We start from the raw sequence: 20,304 nt of genomic DNA on the forward strand, positions 1-20,304 counted from the left end.
CAAACTCATCACTTGTGCAAAAACGTCTTCTCTTGGGTTGGAGGCATGGTGTTTTATTTAAAGCGGTTTGCCTTTTCTCTGCAAGCTCTTGACTCGAAGATTTTTGGAGCTGGAAGATTGATGCTTAGTGGCTTGAGTTCCCAGTACTGTGAATAGGACGGATGAAGTCTTGTCATCTTTGCCCTCGGTTTGATGTTGCCCTGGTCATTATTTGTCATCCTTTCAGTGGTCTTGGTCAGAATCTCAATGTCAGCATCGCTGAAGGCCAGGCTGCCGCGCTGTGCTGGCACTCCTGGAAGAGACAGCACAAACCAAACGGGCTGCGAAGTCTAGGCTACATGTTCAGAGGGTGAAAGTGTTCCCAGGAGAATGAAGCACACATTGCAGTGAAATGCAGGGAGGAGTTTATATCCCTTGTTCAAGCCTTGTTTGCTCTGTTCTAATGCCTGTAACCTGTCCTTTTTCACTAGCACACCCAGTACTGGTTCAGTTCTTAATTGTACTATGTCTGTTCATCATTCTCACACAGAAAGCACCTTTGAAAAAATCTTTGATTGTGTCCTTATGATTGAGTTTCTTCTTTTACTCTGCACCTTTGTTCCTAATGTATGGAGATACTCATAACAACTAACAGTTTGTCATGTTGCACCAGTCCTTGTAGAGTGTGCATGCACGTGTGTACTTACTTAAATGCTGCTATTGATGTTTTATGTCCTAAATAAGTTTGTCTGGTAACAAAGCATTGAACAAGATGGTATATATTGGCGGGGGGGGGGTGGGTGTGTGTTCAACCTGTATGAGTAAATCCTATCCAGAAGGATGTCATTTCTGGGTGTTGCTGGCACACTGTTGCCTTTTCCCAACGGTCAAGTGGACTGGACTGTTTAATCATTAATCAGGGAGTAGCAAAAAAGAAATGTCCTGCTTAATATGTTGTGTCTCTCAGGGAAAAAAATTATTTGGATATTCTTTGCAATTTTTTTTCAGCCAAACTGTTGTCTCTGCTCTAGGGAGATGACCCATCTTAGATCTGTTAGTCAACTGTTTGTAAGAAAAAATATATATATTCAGAAATAGAGCATAGCAACACAGAAAGCAGAGATCAAAGGGGTCTCTCTGACTTCTGACTAGAAATCCCCAGAACTGGCATTCATGTGGGAATGTTATTAAGCAAAAAGCAGTTGGAAATTAACTGGCAAATTGCTACCACTTCCTGTGATTCCCTTTGTCTGTCTTTATTCAGTTACATGCAAGGGGTTAATTCTGTTATGTTTCTCAAAATAGTTTCCAATCGGAGACCATACCGAGAGTACTATGTGGATGCCTTAGGAGAACCTTCAGAGAAAACCTGGGTTGCTGGGAAAGCTATTGTCCTCTTTGAAGGAAGACATCAGTTTGAAGAGCTGCCTGTTCTTCGGAGAAGAGGAAAGCAAAAGGAAAAAGGCTACAAACATAAGGTGAAAGATCTGTTTTCTCTAATATGTTTTTGATTCTTTGAATCTGCACAGTACAAAGTATTCCTTTATGCCTGGAGTTGCACTTCGACAGCTTTCTTCTGTTGCAGTGCCTGCAGCAACGCAGCCAGGGAAGTGATTCTTTGCATCCTTACAACGAGCATAGTTTATAAGCTGCCAGGAGTTTCTAGGCTCTCTTTTTATGTCGGGGTGTGGCCTGCTGCTTTATAGCCCTAGACAGCTCTGAGAGGCAGAGGAGTCAGGTCTCTGCTGGTGTGAGATGTGTTCAGCGGCGCAGCCCTCTCCTGATGTCTATTACAGTGCGCTTCTAAATAACTTCCTGTGCTCTCTGGCAGCCTCTTTTGGCTGATCTGAAGCAGAGGTGGAGTTGCACGCTTCACTAGATCACTGACTGAGATAAAGCAGTGGGGTTTTTAGCCCTGGTTCAGCAATTCTCTGTATAGAAATCTGTTAGGACTTACAATTTGACTTGGAAAATGCTTTGTCAGTGAGCCTGTGGGAATGAGTTTTGTGGCTCATCGTATCATCTCTGTTTCCGAACGTAACAGCCCTGAGCTGTTGTAGCCAGTATAATGTAATGTGACACAGGGGTCTGGTCTACATCTTCAGGAAGGTGGCTGGAGAAATTAACTTTTTAGAATTGCTAAAGTGAAGAAGTACAGAGGCTACTGCGTTACTGTAAGATAGCAGATAGTCATACTAGGCAATGGTGTCTGATTTTTCTTTTTCTCTTTTTCCAAGAGGTTTATTAACAGTTAAGTACTTAACCCATGTTAATGCAAAACAATCAGATTAAATGCGCTTTTGCAGATGTAAGTCCCCAGGTGTAATGCTTTCATTTGGTTTTTCCTTTTCCAAGAGCATGTTCAATATCTTCTCTAAGGACTTCTCTCCTTGTGTTCCCAGCACCCCCCCAACAACTAGTTATGTGCTCCCAAGTAACTTCTCTGGTCCTAGAAGTGCTGCGTGGCTAGAATATCATCCTATATGTAAATGGCAGCACCAGTGTGGCTGCAGTAGAGGGAATCAAATGTTTGTTGCTCGCATAAGTGTCCAGTTTTACATCTCTGGAAGCCAAGATGTGATGTAAAGATGAGAGTCTTTGGCTGCTTTGCTACCAGGCTCCATAAAACTTTTTTTAATCTGCTGAGATGAGATTTTGTTGGTGTGGGGTTTATTTTAAAGGAAAAGTGTCAGAAATTGGAGTTGTTCCTCCTGCCTTGGAAATGGTTTTGATTTTAGGAGCAGTTGTGAAGCCTTTGACTTGCTGTTGTGCAGCCAAGAACTACACATGTGTATAAGAAACAAGTTTTTTGCTGGTTTTAGATGTTAGCAGAGGTTCCTGTCCAGTATGGAGAGTGCTTTTTGTTTTATACTAAAGGTACAGAGCTAAAGCTGGGAGACTTCTAGGTCATGTATATCTTGAATTCAATACAGTACATTGTAGATGTGTGTATGGATCTCACATTTGTACCAAGGTGAGTTGATGGAGAGGGAAGGTTGAATCGTGCTCTTGAGTTCAAGGCATGCAGGAAGAATCAAGAATGAGTAAAGTAAACATGTCTGCTCAAATATTTTGAGGAAAAGGATGCTGCATTTGCCTTGAGATGCTTGTGGTCTATTGCTTTGCATTTCTGTGCCAGGGATCCATACCATATGCATTCCTCTTTACCGGCTGTTGTGTTCAGGGTGTGTTGGGATGCCAGGACATCTGGTTCCTGGGAGACCTGTGCATGCAGGGACCTGTTTGCTGTTTTGGGAATGCACAGGGATTTTTATTAGGCTCAGCAGGAGTGCAGGGTGCTTGCCCAGGAGGAGTATTTTCTGTGTCCACTAGGCACAATCTCTGGGAATCCATGTGATTGTCTTAAAGATGCAAAGTGCAGGACTGTCACTCTGTTCTGTGCCTCGTGCATCTCTATCTCACTTTTATGTTGTTGCTTACCCCATCAATTTTTTTCTTTCTCTTTTTTTGTCTCATCCAACTTTAAGGTTCCTCAAAGATTTATGGCTAAATGGGAAGTCAGTGTTGGACAGGCAGAAGACATTCTTCTTGGGGGGCCAGAGGATCAGAAGTGCAGCCACAACTCCAGCGAGCTGGACAGCGAGAAGGAAGTGCAGTTGGAATATTATGCCAATGGCCCCGGAGCAGAAAGGGACAGGCAGCTTAACGGATGTTTTAAATCCTTGGCATTTGACTCCAGACACCCGGCCAGTGAAAAAGGAAAATTGCACATTAAGCCACATGTGAAAAAGAGCTCTGACAGCAGAAAAAGGACTAGAGTAAAAAAGAGTGGCACAAGAGGGGAAGCATCTAGGGGAGAAATTAAAGAAAAACCGCCAGAGAGCATAGTTAGAAACATGATTGTTGGGGACCTACCAGATAAACATGCATCTCATGAACTTCGCCGGATTGCCAACAGCCTAACAGCATCCAGTACCACCAGGAAAAACCATTTGCTTTCCTCCTTTGGAGAAAGACGTTTTGAAAAGACAACTTTGAAACCAGACTATGAGAATCGTAAAAGTGATGCTCTGAAGAACACGCTCCAAGGGGATTTGTTTTCCAGTGCATCTTTGGAGAGAGAGAAGAGCTCCCTGGGCATTTTGTGCAGTTCCAAATTACAGATACACTATTCTGCATCTGATACTGGTATTGAGAAAAAGCAAACTGAATCGGATTCATCCTCTTCCCTCTCAGATGGTGGGAACAGTGATGTAGATACCATGGACCAAAGTTCAGAGAGAGCCTCTAGCGCTCTTGAAGTTAGTGATTCTTCAGATAAAGTGGAGAAGGAATTTCCTATGACGTCAAGTGGAAACATTAAGCTTTCCATGTATCTTTCTCAGAAGAGCAACAGAAGGGCCAGGAAGAAGTCATACAGAGATCGCAAACCTCTGGCGGGTTCAGTAACCAGCAGACTTGATGCTGAATTTGCAGATGGGGAGCTTGAAGTAGGCTTCTCTGATGCTGAGATGTCATTGATGGCTCTTGAGCGCTCTTCAGATGTGAGAAATGACAATCTTTCCCTGGCAAACAAGCACACTACTCCCCAAAGTGTTTCCAAGGACTGCTCCTGGCCTGCTGTTGCAAATCAAGCAATCTTAAAACCGAAAAGCATGAAATTGCCCCGAATCAGGAGTATAAAATGCAAGCATAAAGAAAAAGTTGCTGGGTTGAAGCTTTCTCTCGCAGAAGAGGAGGGTGGTATGAATCGCTGCTCTTCTGATACCAAAGGTTTCTCTGGCCTTCAGAGAGATTCTCTTCAGAGAAGTGGAAAAGTTGATGGTCAGAAACTGTTAAACAACATGCATGAGAAACCCAGGGATTCTGCTGAAATAGAAACGGCTGTGGTGAAACATGTCTTGTCAGAGCTGAAGGAGCTCTCTTACCGGTCCATGAATGATGATGCTAGTGACTCTGGCGCTCCAAAGGCCACAGTACCTTTACTTTTCTCTTCCGCCTCTGGTCATGGTCGTTTGCCTATTGAGCCAGATTATAAATTCAGCACCTTGTTAATGATGTTGAAGGATATGCATGACAGTAAGACAAAAGAGCAGCAACTGATGACTGGCCAAAATATAGTTCCATTTCGAAATACCAGCACAGCTGATGGTTCTGGAAGCAATTCTGCGAGTGGTCTGAAGTCCTTGTCTATTGTAGGTCCCCCATATAAAATAGAAAAAAATGGAGATTGTGTTCAGGAAACAGTAAATCCAAACTCCGCTATAAGCAACTCCTCATTTTCACGCAATCCTCCAACCAAGTTGACGGGGATTGGTACTAGTAAAAGGGAGCCCGCGAGTACTGCTGTTTCTGGGACAAATGGCACAAATTGCGTGTCCAAACGCAACTGTTCAAAATCTAAGCAGTCATCAAAGCTTGGAGATAAAACAGTTTCAAACAGAAAGGACTTAAAACCAGGAGGGCCAAGTAAGTTGCTAAGTCGGTTATCCAGAGATTCAGGAGAACATGCATTCCGTGTTCACGGTTCGGTTACCAGTCCTCTAGGTAATGAAGCAGAAGATACTGAGAGGAAAGAGTCTGTTGATTTAACAGAACATTCAACTGATGAAGACTCTGCCTGTTTATCTGATGACAATTTAGATCGTATTGGAAGGAGACCCGAAGCTGGTAGAAATATTGAGAGCTGTACTTCTGCTGCAAATGGGGCGAGTCCAGACTTGGATTCAGAGGCAAATAGTGAGAGCTCTCTTGGTGATGAGTCTAATGATATAAATCACGTAGCACCCAAAAAGCGATGGCAGCGTTTTAACCAAAGCAGTGCTAGATCTAATAAGCACATCAGTAGATCTAGGGAACAAGGAAACTTGGAGAGTGCCTTTGGCCTGAATTCTCGTGGCTTTTCACTGAAGGGAAATGAGTGCTTGGGACGTAGGCATTCCCCTCATTCAAAGGTGCTTGAGGGAGACCTGACAGATCAGGACTATGAGAATCATTTAGACTTAGTTGAGAAACGTTTGAATGTATGTGGTAAGCCAAACAACAGTGTGATGGACTCAGAAACAGAGCTTGGCAACTTTGCTCCCCAGTCTGAATTCTCTGCACAAGGTAAGGGAGCTGGACTTGCGCCAGAGTGTGTATTTGTATACATTTTATACTTTTTCATTTAAAGCATAAGTTACAGAACTTGGGGCTGTTTGACAACATGGAGATGTATACATCTGAGCTGAAGAAAGTATGATATGTTGGTTTTGGGTTCTCTGTAAGCATGGAGAACAAAGAAGGCAGAGCGATGATGGGATTCTGCTTAGCTTTTTGGTCAGAAAGTTTAAAGACATTACAAATCATTAGTTCCTCCGCAGTGAAAGGTAAAATAAGCACCCTTCCAAGTTGGGATTTTTTTTTAAACTTACACCTTTGTAATGTGTTCCTTAGAGCCACATGCTTGGTGTTAGCTGGATAGATCAGCGCTAGAAAGTTGTGGGAAACTGAGCCTCAGTGCATGTTCTTTTTTTTTTTTCCTAGTGCTGTTTGCTATAGAGTCTGTCTTTTGGTTTGTTCTGTAGGATTTCATCGAGACAATGTGTTGGGGGGTTTTTTTTTGGCATTTTAGTGTAGAATTTTATTAGCTGCTAATAATAAATGGGGGAACCCCACAGATTTCCTAATTTACAGCTCTGGTGTGGCTGCCTGAGGGGTGAAGGGGAGAACAGAAGAGGGGAAAGCTGCCAGGGAGACTGGGCTGGAGGTGGGTCTGGAAGATGGCAGGCAGAAGTAAGGCAGCATCATTGGAAGGCAAATGACCTAGGAAGGAGGAGGCTTCTGAGGACCACAAGGTCAGACAGCCCTACCTCTCCCACAGAGATGGCGATATTTGGTTAAAGCCCAAAAAGGCGGGGGGGGAAGTGTGTGTGGAGGGAATAGGTGCAGCAGAACGATGTTCAACACATACCATCCTCATGCTTCTGCAAAGAATCTGGGGAAGCAAATCTTAATGAAAACAAGAGAAATTTTTACATAGATTTCACCAAACTAGATAGCTCTAACATATTTTCAATATCATAAATTAATATAGCTTGACAGAATTTTGAACCTGTGTGTGTTTTGTCGCTTAAAATGTTCCCTCAGTGCACGCTTTGGTGTGTGTACTTAGCTATTAGTGGTTGCTGGAGGTTGGCTGCATCTGTTTCGGTGTGGAAAAGACAGCTCCTGGCTTAGTGATCGTAGGACCTGCCTAAGGCAAGTCACAGCAGGCACAGAAAACGAGCCCATAGGATGTAATGGATTGGGTAAAAGTTCTGGTTTGAAATTATGACAAGCTTAATCATTCACTGACTTCTCTGGCTGTGGCTGCGTGGTTTTGAGGACTTAAGTCTTCACAAAGCAGACGAGAGGATGCATGTTGTTCTGGGGCTGTCAAGGCTCTGCCACAGGAGTGTTGCAGCCCGCCGGAGGGAGTGGGTTCCTCGTTTGCACTAATATGCAGCTGGGTTCTCATGGCTTCGTGATGGTTTTGCAGTTGAAGCGTCCCTGTAATGTTGCTATGTGAGACGAAGATGTGAGTCTACGGAGAGAGCTAGAGAAGAAGAGCTGCTAAGAGATAGTAATGTTAGGAGAGAAGCAGCAGAGGAAGGCAGCAGGCTCCTGGGTGAGGTGGCATTGGTGGAGAGGAGCACAGAGCTGTCCTGGTGCTGCACACAGGGATGCAGTGACAGTGAGGGCCTGGGTTTGCTTGCAAAAAAGACAGATCAGCAACTGCAGTGTAATCTAATTCCCCTGCCCTAAATAGCATGTGAGCCTTGAAGCGCACCTGAAGCTTAATGTATACAGCTGTGCCTTAGGAAGGCACCGGAGCCTCTGTGTATGAGGAGCTGTCTGGACTGTGGTAACATCCCCAGTGTGCTGGTGGTAGTGAGTAAACCTCTAATGCTGTGAAAAGCCCATTCATGGAGTCTTTTCTTTCATATCAAGCAAGGCCAATTATATAGAAAGTAGAGAGAATGATGCTGGAAACTAGACTAACTGCAGCTTGCAGAAGAGGAGTTTCCTTTGTTTGCCAGTGCTTTCAGAAGACGTGGCTAGTTCTTGTCCTCAGCAGGCAGAGTATCAGTGTAAGAGATCACAATAGATTGCAGTCACAACTGTGTAATTTCCACTAAGCTCAAACTGTATAAAGTCTTCATCATAGTTGAATGGCAACATTTGGCATATTTTTGCTACAAACTTTGTGGTGTGATTTAGAGCTAATAAGGCAGAAGTGAAGGTTGGTGGAATTTGCTCACATAAAACATTTTTGTAAATAAAAGTTTTGTCAGGTATGTGATTTGTCAGACTGCATTTGGGATTCTTGTACGGGATTCGCTTTGGGGGAAAAAAATGCTGTTAAGCCAGCCCTTCTGGGATAGTGCTGTGTGCTCTGCTGCATGGCTTTGGGGCTCTAAATAGTTGCCCAGTGAAGATACTCATCCTGTAACTGGTTATGTGCTGAAATGTGTATTTCACCCAGACACCTGTGCGGAGTGTTAATAGAGGCTGAAAATAGCTGTGTTTGAGAAAGTTGTTCCTCTCTTCTCTTTTGGCCAAGTTTGACGTTTTCATGCTGTTTAACCACAAAGCCACAATAAAGTGTAGCAATCTTGTCCAACATCCCTGTTCTGAAGTGTTGCACTGGAATGCTTTGTTATAAAATGTTTCCATTTTAAAGAAGAAAAAGCCACCTCCTACACATGAAAAGAAGCAAAGACAATATTTAGTGTTTGTTCCTAAACTTCCAGCAGACCGCAAATGTTTTCGTGACTAGGAGAAATCTTTTCACAATATTATTTAATAATTTTGAAACCAAAAAAAGGGGGAAAGTCAGAGGTGTGCTGGGAAGTGAGAAGAAGACCTAAACTTGCATCATCTTGCTTTTGCAGCTTGCTGAGTAGAGATGTTGTAGAGTATCACGGCTCTTTTTTTGGAGCTTACCAGGTGTTGAGGTGGTATAGCATGGGTGGTTAGGTTTGTATTGAGGAAATACCTGTTACCAAGTTTCTCTTGCGATGGTGCAGCATTGTGCAAACACAAAGACATAGGAGCCCTGAAGAGCTTGCAGTTGCTGTCGAGGACTGTTTGCTCCCTGATCTCATTGTGGAATCTATTGTCGGGATGCAAAGGCAACAAATGGGCTTGCAGGAGCAGATGGAGAATACAAGGCTCTTGTAGTATATGCAAAAATATGCCAGGGAGGAGGGGAAGGGAAGGAGTTAGGGCTACGTGTTACTGGTGAAACTAGTGACTGCACTGTGCTATGGGAAAACAGTGCACCTGCGCTGGAGTTTGGGTTAACAGCAAAAGTAGTGTGATGAGTCTGAGTTGCTAACAGTCTTAGGTTTTGATAAAAGTACTGCAAAAGGTTAGATGTAGTTTGTCTAGGGAGATGTTGGGTGAAATTCCAGGAGCCTCTCAGTCAGATACCTAATGTTTTTTGATTTCTTATGTAAACTACTTGAAGTCCTTTAGGTCCTTAAAAATCCCACCTGCCATGTCAGGATTGTGGAAAATAGGAAGCTCAAAAATTACAAGGCTCTATCAAAGAGAAGGAAGTATCAGGGCTCTTCCCACATGGAGCCTCTGGAAGAGAAGGCAGGAACAACAGTTATCTACAGATCATGAGGAGAATTTTGTCTTGTGATCGTCTCAGAAACACAGTCTTGAAGCTGCTTTCCTTTTTCTTAGTACATTCAGAGAGGAAACGCCTTAGAAAGCCAAGTAAACGGCTTCTGGAATATGCAGAAGAATATGATCACTTATTTGCACCCAGGAAAAAATCAAAGAAAGGCCAGGAGCAATTGCAAAAGGTGGGTGAAGGCTAATGTGCTCTTCATGGTTATTACTCTGGGGCTCTGGTCTGCGTGCTTTTGATGCGTTCTTGCTGGCTGAATGTTCTTGCTGTGTGCAGTGCCATACAGGATGAATGTTTTCACCAACATGTTTCGCTATGCTAGGTGAATTCTGTGGCGAGGTCTGAATTTGAAGGAGGTCTTCCTGCACAGTGCAGTCCTGACAGAGGCAACCAGCGGGGGCCGAGTCCTTTGGTTTCAACTCCATCTTCAACCAAAGAGTCCCCTCCCATCCTTGAAGCAGAGTGCTCCTTCTCAGAACTAGGATCCCATTCCACTGATCCCAATGATCAACTTCTAGAAGGACCTCCAGACTTTCCAGAGCTGGTGCTGTCTTCCTCAGATGTTTCTGAAGTTTCTGCTTCTCCAGATGCAGAAGAGAGATTCCTGAAATCAGGTAAGTGAGAGGCGGTGTGATTCTGCTCCCGTAAGTGAACGTGTCACAAGTTCAGTGGAAACTGTTGCTTCAGTCAGAGTGAAAAGGTTAGTAGCTGTTGATCTGTTAGTTTGTTTTTGCTTTGCTTCATTCATTGACTATTACTGGTGCTGGGAAGGGAGAGAGGGCAGGTGCAGTGGGTAACCCAGTGAGCTGGATGATTACACTTAAGCTTTTAGCTTTCTGTAGTGTATGCTGGTCCTCCGTAGGTCCTGGCACAGAATACCTCTTTATCTAAATGAAGACAGTCACAACTCCTTCTCTGAGTCCTTGCCATCTGTGCTTGCAAACAGTGGCATTGCTTTAGCTTGAAGGTCTCTTGCTGCTGTTAAAACCCTTTGGATGAACGTTGCTGTGCTGAGGTTAATATGCAAAGTCTAATCTGCATAGCTCATGGGGTGACCTTTTGCTCTCCTAGTCAGCTCAGGGAATCATAGCACAGAAATCCCTCTGGAAAAACTTATTTTCTTGGAGGTTCTAAGCACCTGTAGAAATTGTGGGAGTCTTGTACTAGCAGCAAGCCAGGGCCTTAGCTTTCAGTAAGGCACAGTATACAAAAAGCAAGTACAGTCTGATTTTCGCCTTTCCAACAGAGTCAGAGGGTCTGCTTTGCAGTATGTTCATTCTCTGGTAGCATCTAAAGACATGTCCAGGGTTAAAGCCCTGGTGTTCTGGCTGTGCTAACTTGGAGGGAACACTGTTGCTGTTCTAAAGTGCCTATAGTCAAAAAAACCCCCAAAAGCAGACAGAGGTACAGTCGCTGGGAGGTCAGCCTGTTATGTTTCGGGGCAGGGGGGTTGCCTTTGGGGGCTTGTGGGTGTCAGATGGAAATGGAAAGTGGGAGAGGATTAAAGGAGGAAAAATGGGGGATGTAAACCTGAGGTTGGAGATGCAGGAGAACAGTACAGGATGCAGCAGTAGGAGCAAACATCCAGTACGCAGAGGTTGCATAGCTCTTCCCCCTGCTGAGGAAACTCACCTCTTGATGAAGCACACAGAGCCCAAGTTGTGGGCAGAGGCTTGCCCTGAGAATGATGCTGTGTTGTCCCTCCATTAGGTGTCTGATGCCTAACCAGTGCATGCAGAGGTGTGTGTCACAGAAAGGACGCAGCCAAGGCTGATAAAGCAAGCAGATGAACAGGGTAGGATGGGTAGCAGGCTGCTTCTGTGAAGTGTACTCATAGCATTGCAATTTTCTGGTCATTTTAAGCTTATACTGTTGCCACAATTCGTGTGGATGAGCCCAAGTCTAGCAACTTGTTACCTCCTGAGTGCCAGCAAAAAGCTTTAGCAGGAGACGAAGCACGTTACAGCTGGTTTGGGGTGTCTTTTCCCAGGTAGTTTTAACGGGGAGCATGTCCTTTAGCCTGTTTACTGTGTGCAGCATGAAGGCTGTTGTGAGTGGTGTGGGAGTGGAAGCTGGGCTGTGTTTGTCAGTGGTAGGACTGGCTTATGCCAGATCAAAGCGATTGGGAAATTATGATCTGAATTGTGCTGCCAGGATGTGTTACCTGCTGTAATTGACTTCATAATCTCTCCTGTGGGAGGATATTTGTATGACATACTGAGGTATGCCTGAAGGTCGTGGCAGACTGAAGTCCATTTTTGTGAAAGTTTTACAGAAACAGGTAATTGACATCTCTGCCCAAGGAGCTTATGGTCCCCAGGACAAGGTGAAGCAGATTGCTTTGAACTGTTGGTTGATATTTGCTTAATGATCTTAGTCTGATTGAAGAGAAGAAAACCCCTGTTTATCTGATGTGAAGAGTTTCATTGCAGGAAACTTCGAAAGGAAGCGTCAAAGGAAGCCCACTAAAAAGCTCTTGGAATCCAATGATTTGGACACGGCCTTTATGCCAAAGAAGGAGGAGTGGACTCCCCCAAAGAAGGTACTTTCCTTCCAGCTCTTTTGAAAGCCAGATAGAAAATGAGCCCAGACAGCAGACCCTGCTGAATGAGAGACAGTGCAGTGGGCTGTGGCTTTTTTGTTGGCTGTGGCCCAGGAGCAAAGGTCCACCCTTCCCAAAGGTGCTGGTTGCTGTGTTATGATGAAAAATCTGCTGAATACAGATGTGTTCCCCACCCCTCCCCACTTGTAATGGGGATTGGGTAGTTTTGCCTGTAAAATATCCTTTCTTCATTGATTTATATGGAAAAGGAGTCATCGGGATGCTGGCTGGGAAGGTATGAGGAGAAATGTTTTGCGCAGAGGCTTTCTGTCACTGTGATGTTGCAGTGTAGCTTGAGCTTGAACCTAAGGCTTTGTCCTTTTCCATCAGATTTCCTCTGCGCAGTGTTTCCTTTGTTACTTCCCAAGTGGGCTGGTCAACAGTATGTAAGTGCAGAGCTTGTAGCAGGATGGAGGCTTGAATTGTATCACATGCAGTATGCAGTGCTTGGTGCAGATTTTTAAAGAAAATGCTGCTGCTCTTTGCTAAATACTCAATATTCAGTGGCATGGTTTGGAAAAAAAGCAACTTGTAAAGAATTATTTTAGGCGGTGTACCTGCACAAGACTCATCACCACTGTTTGTAAGGTTGATTAATAACACATTTCCTCCTTTTCTTGTTCGCTCTCTGTGGGGCACAGTTTTAATACAGTTGTCATAGTTGCAGTAATGCAGAGGCCAGTGTATTTCAGTTATAGGCTCCATAAAAGTGTAAAGCCAGAAGAGAGACTCTGTTCCCAGCAGCTTCCGGGGTGTTAGCAGCCTTTTTCAGGAAACAGCGGATGATGCTGGCAAGCACAAGACACGGCAGACTCGGCGTTCCTCCCTGCCTGGAGACTGACTTCTCCATGTGGGATCTATCCCACACACAAAGCAAATGTTTTCTGTAGAGTCTCTAATCACTGATGAATTCATGACCTGAACTGTAAGTTACGTGTTGCAGTCATTCGTAAAGGCTCTCAGTGGCTGAGGAACGTGCATCTCTTGATTTGCATCTGCTGACTTGACTCTGTTGTGTATTTGTAGGGCACTGGCCCTTCGGAGAGCGACAGCTCTGAGCTCTACTCACCAGCCCACTTCTCGGACCTGGGAGAAGGTAAGTGAAGGCACGGTTGTGGGGGTAGACTGTTGGTGACATTTGGATCAGTGCCTGTGGCTTTTGTGTGTGTTAGGGCTTACGTGTCCTGGGCTCTCAGAGGGTGCTTGCCTCAGCAGAGGCAGTGGCAGAAGAAATAGGTACCAAGTTTGCTTATGAAAGGTACTGTTATATCTTTGATTTCCCTATGGAAAATGGAAGTGGTGGGTTCGTATTTCCATGAGATGTTCACTTCTCATTCATAATCTGGGTGCTTGAAGGAAACTCATCAGCAAAGGTCCTGTACCATTGCCCTGCCTTTTGCCTGATGGCATGCTGTGACCAGGCTCAACAGTGGCTGCCCTGTCCCATGGGTAGTTGTGCAGTTACAGCTTTGTGTTGGTAGCATTTCTTCTTTTCTGCTGGTGGGGTGTCTCAGGAAAGTCAGAGTGATGTTGCTTAGCAGCCTAGCAAAAGAAGCTTAAACCAGTATGAATCAATGGTCCTCTCATGGTTGCAGGACAGAGGGCAGACTGTCTGGAGGCTGGTATTGCCCCAGCCCTTATGCCCTCAAAGACAGTAGGACCCAGCCTGAAGCTCTCAGAAAGGGTGTAGAAGTTGCTGGTGGTACCTGTAGCAAGGGAATTATTTCTGCATTTTTCTTGAGTTGTCTTTCTGTTTCATCCCAGCCTCTGAAAAGCTCTTGGAGAAGCAGCGGAAGCGGAAGAGACAGCGCCATCCCTCTGCTGCAATGCATTCCAAGAAGGAGAGGAATGAGGAAGGGCTGGGGGAGACCCCACACTCTGAGGTACTGTTGAGTCTTCCTACATGCTGTCATCCCTATAACCTCTCTGCTACTTCCCAGGGCACTGTGCAGAGCCTAGACCAGGTCATCTTTGGCTGGCTGGTGTGTCAGTTGGGACTTTGTCCCACTGCTGTAGTTGCATGAGCTGGGGTTGAAGCTGAAGGTATCACCTTGATTTAGCAGCTGTTTTGTGATGACTGCTTAACTTGGGCTCAGTTTTTAAGCTGCTACTCAGCTAATTCTCCAGGAGAGAGGCTGTTCTGATCTGATGGAACCAGGTTTTGCCTGGCATCTTGCTTTGCACCTCAGAAGGTCTAACTGCTCTAAAAGGTCTTCTCTGGTGGTGGTGGGAATCTTGCCCTTTCACGCACAAGCACTAGACTGTGGACTTCAACCCCTTCTTCCACTTGCCCCAGCACGCAAGGGTGAGCTAAGAACCATGTTGGAGGGGATGGGGGGGAACTGTCTGTGAGTGCTCACAGGAGCCTCTGATTACATTCTGCCATCCAGCAGAAAGGGATAATTGGGTCAACTGCCTTCTACTGTATCCCAGCAGAGCCGGCATACAAATATCTCTGACAAGCACATTTTGCCTTTTAGGAATGAGCCAGGTATCACCAAGTGTAGGGGAAGCAAGACTTTTCCTGGGAGAGGCAAGACACCTCTGGGCCTCTCACCATCGCCTCTCACTTCCAGTGGCCCAGGTTCAGCAGCAGGCTGTTCTGTCAGGATAGTCAGTATGTATTTCAGGAGCCAATTATAGACATATATTGTTATATTTTTTGTTGTTATACAGCTTCCAGCAGAGCACAAACCTCACACCACTTGTCTGAGCAGTGCCAGCCACCCTGCTGTTACTGCTTTTTGAAAAGGGAGTTTCTGATGGGGGTGATAAAGTGGGGTAATACCCCTGGGCTATGCAAGCCTTCCTGTACTGGTGTTAGTGCTTAGTCTGAAGTGTGCTCATCTGGAATCATGTTTCAAGGAAGTGTGTACAAATATGCTTGCCAATGCTGGGGGTAGTTAACACTGTCTGCTGTTAGGCACCTGCTAAGAGACTGGCTCAACTCTGAGCTAGCAAATTCTCTGTGAATCTTTTATAGGGAAGAAAAGAGGGGGCAATTCAGAGCAGCAAAGTAGCTAGGCTCTGAATCCTTCACCCATTTTTCACTGCAGTGGAAGCCCTGGGAGTCTTAACTGCCTCCAGCCTTAGACATCTGTGTTGAGTACCTGAAGTTAGGAATGGTAAACTATGCCAAAAAAAAATGCCAATGCTTGGCACCTTTTGCCAGCATCCATTTCTCTGTGATTGTGTCTCTTGAGCTGCTGTGGTGAGAGTGTTCACCCCTTTGGCTTAGGTGAGTGCATGCGTACTGGTGAGTATTGGGGTGCTGTGGAGATGCAGTTGTGCTTCCATGTGGAATTTGGACCATGCTGGTCCCTAAGTGACTTTCCACGCACCAGGCAAGAAACCCTACTTTGTGCTTGAACGGTGCTAGAAGAAATAGATGGTCTGATGATACAGCACAGTGAAGCCTTGGATCTAGCTGCTTTCAGAGGAAAGCTTGTCTGCCTGAGCTGAACTAAGCAGCTTTCTCTGTCCTTGCCTGTCTGTGGAGCCAGGCGTGCAAGTTCACAACATCAGGGAAGCAAGAGACTGGAGACAAGGGGATGGAAAATGCTATTGAAATGGTTGTCAAGGTTGTGAGCCAAGGTCAGGCTGTGCCAAAGAACAGGCCAGGCTTTTGAGGATGGGCAAGATACAGCAGCAGAGCTAGCTCTGGAAGAAGACCCAAGATGAGAGACCTGCCCTCTGTAGGAGGTATGTAGTTTTGCAGTGCTCATGCTGGGTAGGGGAAGGAGGGGGGAACAGTATGACAGGTTCTTTTGAGTGATGGCCTTGAATGGTGATCCCCTTCTCCCTGCTCACAAAGCACAAGTGTCTGGCCTTGACCATCTTGCCTAGCTCTGACAGTTCCCTTCTCTGTGCAGTTCCGGGAGCATTGATTAAAATAAGGCTAAGATCCTGGCGTTTGAAACGTGCAGATTGGCCAGCTGTTTGCAGAACCAAATAGCATGGGTTTAGGCTGAAAGAGCAGGGCTAGAGCATGCTGGGCAGTGTGGGCCCAGTTGTTAAGGTAGCATTGCTACTAGCAAATGCTTTCAGATCTGAAGAGGGAGTTGCTGGTTAATGTTATATGAGTCCTAGATGCGTTTCAGTCTCCCATTCTCTTAATATGTGAAACGTGGCCATCAGGGTTCAAACCAAGGAGTCCTAGCAGCCATGGTAGAAAGCGGCCAGAAGGATAGAAAGATGAACCGGTTCTAAATCCCTTATACCTCTGTAGCAAATCTGAGTATGTGTCCCCCTCCCTTCCGAAACACTATCTTGAAAAACCCTAGCCACAGCAGGGAGTTAGTGCCACTGACCACAGGATAGATGGTGCTTGTTTACCAGCACGCTGCCCCTCCTGACAGGGACCTCAGTAACCAGGAGAGGGGCTGAAATTACTTTCCGTCTGTAACACTGGGGCCCCAGCGTACTCGGAAACTATAGCTGACATTGCCCATACCAGTAGCTGATTAACCCTGCTCTTGTTCTTCGTTACAGTGACCCCTGCAACCCTGAGGTCACTGCTGAGCTGAGCAGAAGAGGGAGCGCCTATGTAGGAATAGGAGGACCTGAGCTGTAACCAGTCCTTGGAGCACTGGTCGCCGGTGCTGCTCCTGGACCATTCCAGGAGCCAAAGCAAGTGTTTCAGCCAGAGGGCTGCCTTGCAGCAGACTACATAATTTCTAGCAGAAATACAGCTGCAGGAGCAGAAGTATCATAGCACTTAGCTTGAGAAGATGCTGTTGCATATAGAGGCAAAGGTGGCTGTTGTGTTCTTAGATGGTCTTTTTACCAATGCTGTAGAGAACTTTCCCTTCCCTCTGCCAGGGCTGTGTGGTAGGGTGGCAGCAGCTTACAGGCTCCTTATCGGTATTCCCACAGGCTGCATCTCTGCTAGCCTTCCAGCAAGATTGTGGTGATAGTCTGTAAGGCTGTACACCGTATGGTATGTTGGACTGGCAGTAGTTTGTAGCTGGGGCTTTGCTTTCTTTTGTGCTCAATAAAGGCAATTTATACCATTCATCTTTGTACTGTGTGCTTTAATATACTGTCAGCGCACCTGTGCATCGTTGCTCCACAGAACTCACATGGCTTTAAAATATCCCCAAATAAAAGCATACTGCTATGTTCAGGGGATGGGGGGGGGGGGGGGGGGGGGGCAGGAACAACAGAAAACAGGCAAAGGAAGCATCATTATCTGACCAGAATACCAGCTCCAGGTTCTTCCAACTTTGGGAGATCTTGTCCTTGTTTTGCCCAGACTAATAATGTGTTCAGAGGGCATTCAGTTCAGCTTACAAGCTTTAGTAGCACCACAACTCAAACTGATACTCTTCCATACAGAAAGTGGTACAAAGCTCCCTCTCGTGATTGTTAGCTGGACACCTGGTACTGAGCAGCCTTGAAGCTATGAGAGTGATGGCTGCTGCTCCTGCCAGCCGTTTGAATTCCTCACAGGGTCTTTCACGTGTACAGTTTGTGTCTGGGCATACACTGGGTATGGCTTGTTGACCCAAGGAGGAACTGGCAGCTACGCACTGAGATCACTCAGCTAACTGCAGTGAGCTGGGATATTAAAAAAATGTCAGAGTCCTTAAAATGTTTTTGCTCAAAGCACTTAACTAAAGGCATCACTGGTGCAGCATTAATGGCCCTTAAGGTGTACCCCCTCTGGAGTGGCAGCTGGGGCTGGTGAGACCACTGAAGTGTTGCCTAGACTGTATCCGAGAGGCCTGGAAGCTGGCAGGATGGCGTTTCCTAGCTCTTAGTTGCCTGTCCTGACAAAAGTGAAGGCAGCGCTGCCATGTGCAGCTCCAGGACAGCAGTATCTTGTGGTAGAAACAAGTGTCTCTAGGATACTTGCTGTTCTCTTCCCTCTAACAGTGTCTGGGCAGGTCCCATGGACACAGTGGAAGGTGTCTTTCCACCTTGGGAAGCCTTATGGCAGGATCCCTGACTTGGCCCATAAGTGTGTCCTTACAGGACAGATGCTTATGAAAAACTATCCCACGCAGGATGATGGTGTAAATGTGCTGTTGCACTGTTCACGTTGGTGTTGGCCAGCTAGTTCATATTCACACAGGCCTCGAGTATCTACATGCCTGTATTTTACATGGGTTAGCCCAAGCTGAGACAAGTGTGGCAAAAGTCTGGCTCATTTGCTGGGTGACAACTGCAATAAAGATTGTTTGAAGTTTTTCATTTGCGTTTCCAGTGCAAGCAGACATCAGCGTTCAGGATGCTTCAGACTATTCTGGCCTACCTGATTTGTTTCTATACAGGGCAATACCTTTCTTCCTCAGCCATGACTCCTGCCTCAGAGAGGGGTTATGCACAGGAAAATAATTGTGTTGAGTGTGCATTTTTTTTTTTTATGATCTGGTAAATTAAGAGATCTTTCCTGTCATTTCTTGTAAGTCTTTTGGTGGAACTGTATGGGGAATGTTCTCTCCAGGGTGGGTAACACACAGACCAACTGCCAAACCTGTTATGTGCTCAACGGCTGAATTTGTAGTTTCTAAGTCAGGATGGGAACTACTGACAGCCCTGATTCTGGATTTCTTTTTAAAGGGGGAGACATCAGTTCATGGGACTGCTGCAAGCCCCAAAGAAGGTAATGAAGAGGGGTTAGAGAATGATCATGGAGTGCCTTCATCCAAAAAGATGCAGGGGGAGCGTGGAGGAGGAGCAGCTCTCAAGGAGAACGTGTGTCAGGTAGTGTCCTTGAAGAAATCTCTTTGAAACTTTAGCACTGTAAAGTTTCTTTGTGTAAGTTCTGGGACATACTAGTGCCCTAGATAAGCCCAGGTAGCCTCAAGGTGCTTATTGTAGAATTAACCAGCTTTTTGTGCTCTGAATTGAGCCTTTTCTCTGTGATTGCCTCTCCTCCTGCTAAAGTTCACAGATGTTAGGGAGACGCAATGAACGTAGGATTCATTTTAGCTGATGCATAGTAGCGGGAACTGGATGGTAAATGGCAGTGGTGATGCGCAAACCACCTGAATTTACGGACTTAAGGAAAACTTAGCACTTTTCCGCAGGGCGGTCTGCTGGCAGTTCTGGCCAGCATGCGGATTACTGCTTTCTGGGATGAGCTGGGGAAGGAGGTTGCTCAGAGCTGACATTGTGCTTCTTTTCCCCGCAGATCTGCGAGAAGCCAGGGGAATTGTTGCTGTGTGAGGCGCAGTGCTGTGGTGCTTTCCACCTGCAGTGCCTTGGGCTCTCTGAAATGCCAAAGGGCAAATTCATCTGCAATGAGTGTTCCACAGGTATGGCAGCTTTTGTGAGTGCAGAAGGAGACAGGGTGCTCACTGTGTGCTTACCTGGTGCTTCCTTTGCTGGAGTGATGTGCCTGCAGTAGGGCTGCTAACTAGCTCTTAGTCTTTTGTTTATTGGTTTGATATTTGATAATGACTTTCTAATTAACTGGTCTTGCTCTTGATTCAGGCACGTGAGGTGTGAAGAAGTGAATGTCCAGGATCTGGTGGGCAAGAGAAGGGGAAATTCTTATCTGGGACTAGGGAGAGAGGGCTGATAGGGAGGATGAGTCTGGAGCAGGCTGGAAATGGGGGAATGTCTAAGTAGGGTTGTTGATTTCTGTTTTTCTTCTTATTTTTTCCTTGGCCTGAAATCGCAACTATAATAGTATGGTTTTGTGATATGGACTTCTACTGCAGCTGCAGGCAAAAACAGCCTGCTGCAGAGACCTGTGTTTTGGGATAGGTATAGCGGGTTGGGAAGGTGTGCTGTGCTAATACGCAGCCTGGGGGAAGTGTCAGGTCTTCATTTAGCCCTTCTATGTGACTGGTGTTATGTCTGCTGCTCTTTCTCCAGGGGTCCATACCTGCTTTGTGTGCAAGAGCTGCGGGGAAGATGTAAAACGGTGCTTGCTGCCCCTCTGTGGGAAGTATTACCATGAAGCGTGCATACAAAAGTATCCGCCCACGGTCATGCAGAACAAGGGCTTCCGATGCTCCCTGCACATATGCATGACCTGTCACGCTGCTAACCCAGCAAACATCTCTGCATCTAAAGGTACGGAAATCTTCTAGGGTGGTCTAGGGGATGCAGTGAGAAGATTTTTCTTTTTCTCATGTCCACTGCG

General features: G+C 45.8%; 1 protein-coding gene across 1 annotated transcript in view; it reads left to right on the forward strand.

The window, feature by feature from the left end:
- Positions 1–20,304, forward strand: part of NSD1 (nuclear receptor binding SET domain protein 1) — a 65,315-nt gene that overhangs the window by 18,871 nt on the left and 26,140 nt on the right. Inside the window, exons 3-12 of the mRNA XM_059825377.1 lie at positions 1,285–1,457; positions 3,468–6,048; positions 9,658–9,779; positions 9,927–10,218; positions 12,037–12,146; positions 13,233–13,302; positions 13,971–14,089; positions 18,771–18,914; positions 19,345–19,468; positions 20,034–20,234. Of these exons, the coding sequence (XP_059681360.1) occupies positions 1,285–1,457; positions 3,468–6,048; positions 9,658–9,779; positions 9,927–10,218; positions 12,037–12,146; positions 13,233–13,302; positions 13,971–14,089; positions 18,771–18,914; positions 19,345–19,468; positions 20,034–20,234 (3,936 nt within the window). The remainder of the gene's footprint in view (positions 1–1,284; positions 1,458–3,467; positions 6,049–9,657; positions 9,780–9,926; positions 10,219–12,036; positions 12,147–13,232; positions 13,303–13,970; positions 14,090–18,770; positions 18,915–19,344; positions 19,469–20,033; positions 20,235–20,304) is intronic.

Source organism: Gavia stellata, chromosome 16 (genome assembly GCF_030936135.1).
Source record: "Gavia stellata isolate bGavSte3 chromosome 16, bGavSte3.hap2, whole genome shotgun sequence".
NCBI classification, from domain to species: Eukaryota; Metazoa; Chordata; class Aves; order Gaviiformes; family Gaviidae; genus Gavia; species Gavia stellata.